At 53.7% G+C, this 11,742-nt stretch overlaps 1 protein-coding gene across 1 annotated transcript; it reads left to right on the top strand.

Annotated features, from left to right (window-relative positions):
* Nucleotides 1-22: 22 nt before the first annotated feature.
* CIST1 (colon, intestine and stomach enriched 1) lies at nt 23-4,021 on the top strand. Its single transcript, XM_063110077.1, has 4 exons — nt 23-107; nt 2,194-2,550; nt 3,685-3,839; nt 3,974-4,021. Exons 1-4 carry the CDS (start codon nt 23-25, stop codon nt 4,019-4,021), a joined length of 645 nt encoding a protein of 214 aa, XP_062966147.1.
* Nucleotides 4,022-11,742: the final 7,721 nt, after the last annotated feature.

The following is an 11,742-nucleotide window of genomic DNA, read 5'->3' on the forward strand; positions in this document are numbered from 1 at the left end:
CGGTGGCCCCTTCCGCACAGGAATGGCGGGCACCCAGCTGCCGCCGCTTCTGCTTCTGGCTCTGGGGCTGCTATTGAAACCTTTTGATGCTAATGAACAGTCTACAGGTAAGAACAGGTAAGAGGGAAGCCCGGCTTCCGGAAAGCTGGGGGTGGGGTGGGGAGGGCACACACCCCAGTCACACACCTGGCTTCTGGACTCTTCCCTCAGCACGCTCGCTCGTCTGCCAGCCCTCCAGAGAAGACTGACCTTTCCCCTGAGACAAATGGGGAAGTGAGAACAGCGGGAGCAACTTCTCGCTTCCAAGACCTGGGGCTGCCCGACCTGTGACCCCAGTGTGCCCTGAACTGGTTGGAGGCTGGGGATTGCCTCCCATCCAGTCTGAGGCTCTGCTTCTCTTAGCCCAGACCCCAAAGAGAGAATGATGACCCCAGGGCCATGGAAGGCCAGGGAACAGAGGCTCTTCCTGGTCATCAAGCATCCATGCTCCCATAAATTCTTCTTGGTTTCTGACTTAATTCCCTCCTGCTGCCCTATGAGAAAGTTCTCAGGGTGGAGAAGAGTTGACCTTGTTTGTATCCCCTTCCCCAAGCCTCCCCCTCCCACCGAGTCATCATTCTCTGACCCGTGTGCCGGCCCCAAACCTATATTACAGCAGAGGCCACCAGGGCTGGCATGCTGACTACAGACAAGGGTTTCCTTCAGTCATCACCTTTATTCCTATTTCATAGCTCAGGAAACTGAGGCTCAGTCCAACCCTGTGCCGGACCCAGGTTAGAACCAGTTGATTTGGCTCATGCCAGTCTCCCAGTCTAGGAGTCTCTGGGAAAATCAAACACTGGGCACTATGTGTAGAAACAGTCCCATTTTACCTTCTGGTCAGTTCTCCAGCAGCTCATGAGCACCTACTCTGGGCCGGGCATTCAGGAGGGCTTTTGTCCTCCACTCCTCCTCTTTTAAGGTGCACTGGTTTTCCTCAGTTCACTTTAAAAATTCAGCTCCCCAGAATTCTGGCTTGACTTGGGGTCCAGTATGGCCCCTGAGTCATTTTCATTTCAGGAGAAACCTCTCATAGTCTGAATTCCTCTTCACATGATAGTGGGAGGCAGTTTGGGGAGGCTGACCTGTTAGTCCTCAATTCCGTGGAGGTCCTCCTACCTACCTTCCCAATCACCTCAGGCTGTACCTCTACCACTCTGAGCCTTGGTAAAATAGGGATGAAGTCCAAGTGGTGCTTCATGCCTCTTCAAGATTCATCTGTCATCCCCCCAGGGCCTGGGAGACTGAACAGAGAGATGGGGAAGGGGGCCTGCAGACCCAGTTCCCTCCCAGGGTCAGTGCTGCGTTATTTCTGCATTTTTGCTGCCTGGGGTGAGGCAAGGAGGAAGCTCAAAGATCTGTGTGGGGCTGGGTGAAAAAGGGTGGGGCGGGGAGCAGTTGATGAATGAACTTGCACATACCTGAAGGGCCCAGCTGCCTGTGTCTGCGCAGGAGTAATTGTGGGAGGTGGCCCATGAGCTGTTTATCCACCCTCCACCTGGTCCCTGGGCTCCATGACTGGGACAGGGTGAGCGCCAGGGAGTGGCTGGAGCAAAGCAGGGAGGGTTCCAGGGACACGATCTGATGACTGTTCCCAGCACCCAGGTCTCTACCTCCTGTTAAAACTCTGAGTTTAGCCTTGGGGACCTCCCAGGTACCTGGGGAAGAAGATTAGGGCTGGACCTCACTGAGCTCAGAGGGGGATCTGTACAGCTGAGCATCCCTGAGGGCACATTGTGTGCTGAACCTGAGTGATGAACTGTCAGAGGCACTGACTTCCATGACCTCCATCTTACAGAAAAGGAAACCAAGTCCCAGAAAGTTGAAAGGAGTTGCTGAGCCCAATGCCTGGCTTGCAGCCATTCCCCATATCCTGGGGGCATCTAGAGCCTTGAGGCAAAAAGACTGGGAGGTCCCGGTGTGAAATTGAACCCTGATTGTGGGACCTCAGACAAGGAGCTTGACCTCCTGAGGGAGTCTTAGTTTCCCTCATGGCATCCTAAATCCTCTGGGCCTCCCTATGAGCCTCGCGTTGATACTTGTGATGATAGGGCAAGAGGCATTCGAGAGGGAGGGGTCGGGGTGACCCAGGGTTGCACAACTCTGTTCTTTGTCATGTGCTTCCTGCACCCTCAATGGCGTTTTTCTTTCTAGCAGTTATGACTTATTCATCCCCGAGCAGCATTGTGACAGAGGACTCAACTTCCATCCCTCCGGCCACTTCTACCTCCATTTCAGGGGAAACCACCGACACCTCCAGCCTCCCAAGTTCGGAGGCAGACTCCACGACCCACCTCAGCTCCACAGATCCAGGGATGATCTCCACCACCCCACAACTAGGGACAGTCACCTACACCAGCTCTCACTCACCCAGTTCAGAACTCACCTCCATTTCTCATTCCACCCACCCTGGTTCCACATCCTTCACCCTGCACTGGAACTTCACTTCCCTCAGTCCTGGGACAGAGCCCTCGGTCCGCACTGACCAGACTTCGGGGCCCTCTGGCCAGGGTGAGTGGTAAAAGGTTTTGGGGGTGTGGGGCAGGTGGCCGGTACCGGGCTGAAGTTCTGGGATCGGCCACCAGGGGGAGACACAGGCTTGGGAATGCGCTAGAGAGGGCCTCCCTTCCCCAACTGCCTCGTCTACACCCATTCATCTGGAGAACACTTACTAAGAGGTTAGTGTGTGTCAGGTCTTGGGACACAGTTATATGCAAGAAAGACAAAAATACCAGTGGGGTGACAGGTTTAAACTATATATTTATTTGTTCATAAAATAACAAAATAGAGCAGGACAAGGGGTTGGAATATGGTTGCAAATGGTTTGAAAATTTTGAGTGGTCTGCGACTGGTCTGAGTGCAGTCATGTTTATAATTGATTGATCACAACCAGTTACAGATTTCTTTGTTTCTTCTCCACTCCCGTTATTTTGCTTGACTAGCCTTTAAGTTAAAAAAAAAAAAAAAAAAAGAGTGGTGAGCTAAGATCTCAGTTTGAGGAGGTGAAGGAGGGAGCCATGCAGGTATCTAGAGGGAGAGCAGCCCAGCCCTGAGGTGGGGCTGACTGCCTGATGTGTTTGAGAAAAAAGTGAGGTGGCTGGAATGGGGTTGAGTGGGTTATGAATTGAGGGTTGAAGGTGGGGAGGTTACAGGTTGTACCAACACAGGACCCCAGGGACTGCACAGAGGTCAAGCAGTTTTAGGGGGTCTGGAAAAATCTATGATTGAAAATAATACCTTGTCTCCAAAATGTTCAAAGAGTACAAACATGAAATATAATGATCTTTTGCTTAAAGTCACAGAATACACACCATCTTCACAAAGCATTGAATTTTGCATGTGTCTTCAGAATATCAAGGCATTTGGAAACATGTCTAGGTTAGAATGTTCTCACTTCAGAAGAACTGCTGAGAGTACCTAATGATGGCAAAGGAAACACAGCAAACTAAATGAATACTTGTAGATAAATATATTCAAAAGGAAAGAGCTAAAAATGTGCTTTAAAAAGGTTATAGCAACAATAGAAGAGAAAAGTGAGCACAGCTCCCTGAAAACAGATTTAAAAGGCTCTGGGCCCTGATGGGTGTCTCAGACTTGGGAGGGGTGGGGCCCAGGCTGACTCAGGGCTCCTTCCTCTGGCTCCAGGTTACATTGGGGCCCCCAAGTCACACAGGAACCCAGGCGTGGTGGTGGCTGTGTGTTTGTTGGTGTCTATTTTGGTCATCGGGTCTGTGGTAATGGCTGTGAGGTGCTGCCACAAGGATGAGTCCAAGTTCAAGAACCTGGATATGGTGTCCTTGGTGAGGTGGGGGCTGGGCTGGGGGCTCAGCCCTGGGGCCAGGGCAGGGTTGGGGCGGCAGTCCTCCCAGGCAGGGTGCGCCCTGCTGCACAGCCCACTGGGGCCTGAATGCTCCTGTGTTTTTTCGTCCTCCAGGGAACTGTAAACGAAGGTCCATCCTTTCCCCACCGCCTACTGGAGTGATTCCCCTGGAGGCCGACAGAGATGGGCTTGGATGGGGCTGGGGTGCCTGGGAAGGGGCAGAGCCTGAGGAATAAAACCCCTATTAATAATCTGAGGCCTCCTGAATCATGGATTTGTGTGACAACCATTAATTGAGCACCTACTATGTTCGGGGCCCTGTGCTGTGGCCACAGGGAGGACCATGTCTCCACTCTCATGGGGCTCACAGTCTTGGGGGGGCAGACAGGAACCAGGGGAATCAAATGAGGTCATTTCAGATGGCACTGAGGACTGCAGAGTCAAGGATTGGGGCTGTGGGACCACAGGGCCGGTGTGTCCAGGTTTGCTGAGAGTCACAGGGAGGCCTTGCTGAGGAGGTGACATTTGAGCTGAGACCTGAGGGGGGGGGCAGGAGCCAGCCTGAGGAAAGCTGGGGAGGGTGTCCTGGGAAGTGGACACAGAAAGCTCTGTGGTAGGAAAACCCTGGAGGTGTTTGAGAAACAGCAGGAAGGTGAACAGGGTCAGAGCGGTGAGGGAGGGCCGCGCAGGCTGTGGGAAAGAGTGTGGGTTTTACCCCAAAGGTGGTGGACCCCAGGAGAACTTCCAGCCAGCAAGTGCCAGAACTGGGTTGATCTTTCTTCAAGTCTTTGGGAAGACAGACCAGCTCTGCAGGGGAGTCATGGTACCCTCTCCCACCAGTCTTCTTTGAATCATCTCAGTCCTGCGTCCCAGGGTGCGGGGGGCACTCTGTCCCCTCCCATTGTGTGGGAGGGAAAACCGAGTTCAGTGAGGGGCAGACCTGCGGCGGGTCAGTGGGCTCTTTCTACTGCCCACCCACCTCCAGCATCGTCCAAGATTCTCTAGCAGAGGGGGATGCCGAGGCTCCAGGCTGGGTCTCCTTGGCCTGGGATGTGTCCCTGGGCCGTCTCCATGATTCCAGCCCAGAGCTGTCTCCTCAGGGCTGGCTTTACCAGGCTGTGAAATGGACACTCAGAGAGGCCTCAGGCTCAAGCTCACCTAGAACACTGGGGCGAAAACCTGCTCAGGGCAGAGTCATGCTTTGATGATTTTGGGGGGTGGGTGGGAGAGAAGATGGTGGGGCCTCTAGTACAGGTGAAACATTAACTCATAGCAGCTCAGGAGGTGACAGCAACACAGGAGCCCCTTTCCTGTGGCTCCAGACCCCTCCCTACCCTCCCACCCCACCCCCAGCCATCCTCCGGGGGGCTGTAGCTCCGACCCCCACAGTTTGTGAGTGGGGTTTGACCAGAGAGGATTACTGATCTGCCTGGGGCGGCACCATGTAGTGAACAGCTGTCCGGGAGACCCCATCAACCCCCAAGGGCCACCCGCAAACTTCTAAGACCACACCCCATGGCTCTGCTTTGAAGAATTCCCCTGTCCTCCCCACAAAGCTGCACCTCTTTCTGTGTCTCTCTGGCTCTGCGTTTCCATCTCTCTCCTTGTCACATGCAAACACATGAACAATTAGACTTAACACCTGCTCACTTGATCCTTCCCCTCCTCCTCTGTCCCCTCTCTCCCCCTCCCTTCCCCTCTTCCTCCTTCTCCCACACCCGGTCACGCTCCAGCCACTCTCTCTAACACCCTTGGGCCCTCCTGGTCACTCTGCCCACCACCTCATGGCTCTGTCCCAAGAGGAGTGTGTGGGTTGTGTCCCGGCCTGGTGCTCAGACAGTGAGGCAGGGGTGGGGTGGGGTGGGGGGTAGACCCTGGGCTACCCTCTTGGGCAGGTCCAGTCCTCTCCTCTCCCACTCCCTGGGATGTCACAGGACACAGGCAGAACTCAGCAGTGGCTGTGAGCGTCAGGCCTGCCCGGACCTCACAGGGAGAGCTTGTGTGCGTTTAAAGGGGTCTGAGGTGGTGAGCTGAAACCATCAGAGCTGCTCTGGGAGCTGAATGAATCCCCCATGGGGCCTGGGGCCAGGGGACTCCTTTCCAAGGGTTCTGATGCCCCCCCACAGCAGGCTGCTAAACCTGGCAGGGTATGTGGGAAGGTCTTTGGGCTCATGGCGTGTGTGTGGGCACATGTCCCTAGACAGAGACCCCTGCAGAGCTCCCAGGGGGTGTCCCACACTGGTGCTGGTGGTGTGACCCAGCCACCTTAACCGAGTGTGCTTGGGCTCCCGGGAGGGTGTAGGGTGTGGGAGTGAGCTCTGCATCTAGGGGGTGTCCCACAGGCATGTAGCTGTGCTCCCAGGGGCCTCAGGGTCTCACAACCACCAACCCAGGTCCAGAGATGCCTGCGACATGAGGCACAGCAGAATGTCACTCTCCTTCCTGCTGAGTGAGGTGAGTGGTGGGAGGTAGGTGGTGGCCCAGGCCATGGGGGAGGGAGCCCCAGCACACCCCTACTCAGAAACACCCAGAGCTGTCTGGACACCAGCTTACAGGGGGAAACTGAGGCCCAGAGAGGCCATCAGGGACTTGGGGACCCAATCCAGGTGTCCAGTCCAGGGCTGTGGCCACTGCTTTTTGGAGTAAGGGACCCCCCCACTCCTGAGTGCAAGATTTGACTGCCCAAGGAAAGGGGACATGACTGTCCTCAGACCAGGGCAGGGAGGGCATGAGGCCACATTGGAAAAGGGTCAATGGCCCTATTTTGGGAAATTGAGGTAGGAGAAAAAGACAGTAGAGAGCAGAGAACCTGGCAGGTGCTGGATTTGAATCCCAGGCTGGTCACCGATGCCTGAGGCTGGTAACCTCCCTGGGACTCAGTGTTTGCTCATGTAAAAAATGGGCTAAAATTGTGTGGATTGAGGAAGCTCATGATGAGCCTGTCGGTCCCCTGTGGCAGGTGAGGTCCCATATGCATTAAGTTGTCTATCCATGCCCAGCCATCTGCAGAAGGAAGAGAAGGATAAGGCTGTCCTCAGTTTATTTTATTATTTTATTATTTTTTTAAAAGATGACCGGTAAGGGGATCTTAACCCTTGACATGGTGTTGTCAGCACCACGCTCAGCCAGTGAGCGAACCGGCCATCCGTATATGGGATCCGAACCCGGGGCCTTGGTGTTATCAGCACCACACTCTTCCAAGTGAGCCACGGGCTGATTCTGTCCTCAGTTTACAAATTAGGAAACTGAGGCACAGAGAATTTAGCCCTCTCCCAAAGCAAGAGACCAAGCAGTGTTTGGATCGGGGCCCCGTCTGTGCTCGGAACTCCTGAGGTTGAGCTGTGAACTGGCCAGGGGTGGCTCCAGTACCTTCTCCCATCTCTCCTATGTGGGGACCTCCTGGTGCGCCCCAAACTATCAGTTTACAGCATCACCCATTCCACCTGCAAGTGGGGCACCTACCATGCACTGGGCCCCGACTGGGTTTGGGGGACCCAGAGGTGAAATGGTGGGCTCTGCCCCCCAGGGGGGCTCATCAGGTCAGAAGACAGATGTTAAACCAAGGAAAAGGATGAAATGGTGTGTGTGTGTGTGTGTGTGTGTGTGTGCGCGCGCGTGCGTGTTTGTGGCTGCCCAGGCTGGGCAGAAGGGGCTTCTCTAAGAAGATAACACTGAGCTGAAGGATGGATGAAGACAATCAGCCAGCCATGGGGAGAGCTGGGGAGGGGGTCCCTGGCAGAGGGCACAGCATGTGTAAAGTCCCTGAGGCAGGTTCTAGGGGCAATGAAGAGGCTGGCAGGGTTGGGGCCGGGTGAGCGAGGGGAGATGGAGGAAGGTGAGATCTGGCAGTGGGCAGGGGCCAGGACACACTGGGACTTGGGGGCTGCAAAGAGGTGTGTGCACTTTTTTCTAAGGGTGCTAGGAGCCAAGGGAAAGGTTGGGAATAGGCAAGGGACAGATTTAGGGTTTGTCTTAGAGGCAGGACGTGGGGTTGCAGCCAGGGCCAGCAGACCACAGGGTCTCGGTGACAGTGGACAAATCGAAAGGGAGCTCTCAGCCTCCTGCCGAGCCCTTCCCCACCGAGGGCCCCTCACCAGGCCCTCCATCCCCACCCCAGCCTCTCCAGGAAAGGAGCAATCAGTCTGAGGCAGGTTGATGAACCCTGCAGCTGAGAGGCCCAGAGGACGCGCCAACCTCCTCCTACAACTCTAGGAGCTCCCCGTCCTTACTCCAACCCCACTCTGGATAAGAGAGGGTCAGCTGGGCCAGGTCCCAGAAGTCAGGGCTCTTGGAAGCACCCCCTCATCTGACCCATTGGCAGGTGCTGTCGACTGCTCCCCACGGGACCTGTCTTGTCTGTTTCACCCCCTAAGCCAGCTGGGCCCCCCATAATCCCAAACCCAAACACCACTGGCATCCCCTGGGAGTCATGTGATACTCGAACGAAATCAGAACCTGCCCAGAGAGCAATGCTTTCCCCCCAATTTTCCCCATCCAGGTAATTGTGTCCCGACCCACCCACCCACCCAGGTAACTGTGACTTCGAGCTTTATGGGACATGATTAGTCACACATAATAAATACTACTTACCCTTGAATCCTCTCTCCCTCACACCCTACAACCATGGCCCACCTCTCAGCCTTCAAAATGTGTCCTAAATCTACCCATAAGTCCCACCATGGTCCACATACCACCGGGATGTTGCCCCAGCCTCCGCCCTACCCCTGATAGTTCCTGCCCCACACCCAGGCAGTCCTGGAGGTTTCTTACAATCACAAAGCAGGTCACATCCCTCGAAAGCTCTCAACATTCTCCTGGAGTCAAATCCCAACCCCTCGCCCTGAGGTCCTGCGCCTTCCTGCACTCTGGCTTCCCCAGCAACTGTTCCCACCTCAGGGCCTTCTCAGGTGCTGTTCCTTCTGCCTGGTATGCTGTTCCCCTAACTCTCTCCTGCCAGCTCCATCTCCTCTTTCAGGTCTCAGCTCAAATTCACCTTCCCAGAAAGGTCCCTAACTACCCCCATGCCTCTCCAGGCCCTTATATGGTTTTATTTTCTTTCTAATACAGTGTGAACTATCTTTTTGCATTTGTTGAATGAATAAATGAACACATGTGAATGCGGGCATGGAGTTCTCCCATCTGGAACTCTGTTTCCCCATGCAGAAAATGGGCAAGTGGCATCTCAGTGGGCCTTCCATTCTGGGATGGACCTCCTTTTCCGAAACACCCCACCCCATCCTATGCCTTCCCCACACTCCTGTCTGGCAGAACCCTCCCTGGGGGCCCTCACAGTTGGACACTTAGATTTCTGCATAGAATTCCAGTGCCCCTGGGAGAGGGTGGGGACAGTCGTGCTCAAATGTGGGGGACAGTCAGGTATCCTGGGTCCTAGAAGGATCAGATCTTGGCAAAAAGCTGGAGTGGGGCTGAGCCCAGTGGTGGCCCAGCTGTGTGAGTCTCAGCAGGTCATTTCTTCTCCAAGCTTTATTGTCCTCCTCTGTGACACGGAGTGAATGCCCCCTCCCCGCCGCCTATAAGCAAGGAAAGGAGCCATTCCGGGTGCCCAGCACAAAGCAGAGGCACAACTGATGTTTATTCTTTCACCCTCTTCCCACCCCCACCCCTTGCCCAGGCTCTGGCCCTGATTATCAATGTGGTCTTGGACCTCAGTTTCCCCATCTGAAAGTTCAGTCTGATGGTGGAGACAAACTCATTTGTGAGACTCAGGGGCAAAGCAGGAGAAGGCTGGGCCATCCCTCTGAGCCTCACCTTTTTCACCTCCCCATTTGCCCCTCTGGCCCCCACGACACCTACCCACAACGCTGTGAGTTCCAGTCTTGCAGCCCCGTCCTGGGGTTAGCACCGCGGACAGCTCCCAGCCTGTGACTGGCACGGGTGGGTTTCATCGTTTGATTATCAACAGCCCTGAGGGTGGGAGCCGTGTTCATCTCCATTTCACAGATGGGAAAACTCAGGCTCGTTTGCCCTAGACCATGCAGCTTGGACTGAATCCAGATTGTTGCTCACGCTCCGGGCTCCTTGGTGCAACCCGATTCTGTTTATTTTTTAAACGTCTGAAGCATTTACTCAGAGCCTGCTTGCAAACACCATCTCGTTTAATTTCGCAAATTCAGTCCTTCTTTCAACAAACGAGGCACTGAAGTTCAGCATCCACAATCGTACTTATTTAGCAATGACAACCTTGGGCTAGTTAACCTCTGAGACTTAGTTTTCTCATTTGTAAAAAAATAAAAACAATGATAGCAAATGGCCTCACTGTGTCCTCGTGAGCTAATTCATGAGGGACTCTTGCGACAGCATTTATGTGGAGTGAGTGTGCAAGAAATGTTAGTCCTTAGTACTGCTGCTATTATTTACTTGTTTATTTACTACATGTTTTATTTTTATAGTTTAATAAATAGTATATTATAGTAAGACATGATAGAATGCCACTACAGTGCATATTACTATGATAAATAGCATTAAATAGTATATAATATAAGTAATGAACATACTGTTAGCTAATTAATATTTCTGCAATGCCTACTGTAGAGCAGGCACTATTTATATTCACATCCCCATTTCACAGATGAGGAGACTGAGGATCAGAGAGGTAAATTCACCCAAGAGAAAAGTAGGACTGAGATACAGCTCTTGGGGACAGTCCAAATATCTGGCTGAGAGCTCCATGGACTCAGCGTTCTAGTGACGTCCCATGCCTAGGAACTTGCACACGTCTTGCTGGTGTCTCCCCAGTGGGTCTGGGAGTCGGAGGATTCTGGCCTGGTACCTCTGAGCCGCCTTGGTGGTGGTGTCATCCAGAGACGCTTCTCAGAGATTCCATTGCTGCCATCGCTGTCGAGCTGCCTCAGAACCCCTGGAGAAGTCAAGCCCAGTGACCGCGTGGTGTTTACCATTGAGGCTGGTGGGACAGAGCAATGCCACAGCCTGGCGGCAGGCAGGTGAGGAGGCATATGGGGACGCAGGGGCCAGAAGAGGAGGAGCACCTTGTCTATCTGAACCTCTCTTTACCTTGTTCAGAAGGCACTTACTTCTTAAGTAAGCTCCTACTACGTGGCAGGCTCTGAACTGGGGACACAGCCATGGACAAGGAGGAGCTCACAGTCTGATGGTAGAGACAGACACATCCCAGATGGAGAGCACAGGGTGATCCTGCTGTAATGGAGAGAGATCAGGCACTGTGGGAACCCCCTGGAGGCTTCTGGCCCAGCAATATATGGGTGGGGGTGGGTGGCAGGACTGCTTCACTGAAGTGTTTCCTAAGCTTAGCCTGAAGGATGAAGAGAAGCCAACCAGGGGGAGTGCAGGGAACAGTATGCCAAGCAGAAGGAACAGAATGTGCAAAGCCTCATACTCAAGAGGATCAGGTGTATGAGGAACTGAAAACATCATTGTGGCTGGAGGGTGGGAGGGGATCCCAGGGAGGAAGGCAGGGGCTGGACCACAGAAGACTTCATGGGGTGTAATGGAGAGTGATGGGTTGTTTTTCAGGGGAAGGAGTTGATCACATGGGTGTTAAAAAAATTCCCTGTCTCTGCCGTGGGGGAGAATTGACTGTCAGGGACAGAAACAGCTGAACAAGGTGAAGGCTTGGGCAGTGATTGGGCAGGAGATACTTCCAGTGTGGGAGCCACAGGCAGATTTGGAAAGATATTTACACGAAGAAGACACACCAGTGACTGGTAGATGCCAGAAGGTGTGGGAGAGGAGGGACTGGTGTGGATGATGCTTGCTCTTTGACTCTTCATGTGTGACATCTACTGTAATCCTTGCAAAGATGCCAAGAGATGGGGACACCACCATTAACCCCATTTTTCAGAATAGAAAACAAGCTTTGGGAGGGGAAGTGATAGAGCCGGCCT

The sequence above is a fragment of the Cynocephalus volans genome, chromosome 10 (assembly GCF_027409185.1).
Source record: "Cynocephalus volans isolate mCynVol1 chromosome 10, mCynVol1.pri, whole genome shotgun sequence".
NCBI lineage: Eukaryota > Metazoa > Chordata > Mammalia > Dermoptera > Cynocephalidae > Cynocephalus > Cynocephalus volans.

What these genes read in the sequence shown, in the direction of transcription:
- CIST1 (XM_063110077.1), top strand. Translation starts at nt 23, where the DNA reads ATGGCGGGCACCCAGCTGCCGCCGCTTCTGCTTCTGGCTCTGGGGCTG. An exon ending in TTCGGGGCCCTCTGGCCAGG is followed by an intron (nt 2,551 to 3,684) that starts GTGAGTGGTAAA and finishes CTCTGGCTCCAG; the next exon opens with GTTACATTGGGGCCCCCAAG. An exon ending in ACCTGGATATGGTGTCCTTG is followed by an intron (nt 3,840 to 3,973) that starts GTGAGGTGGGGG and finishes TTCGTCCTCCAG; the next exon opens with GGAACTGTAAACGAAGGTCC.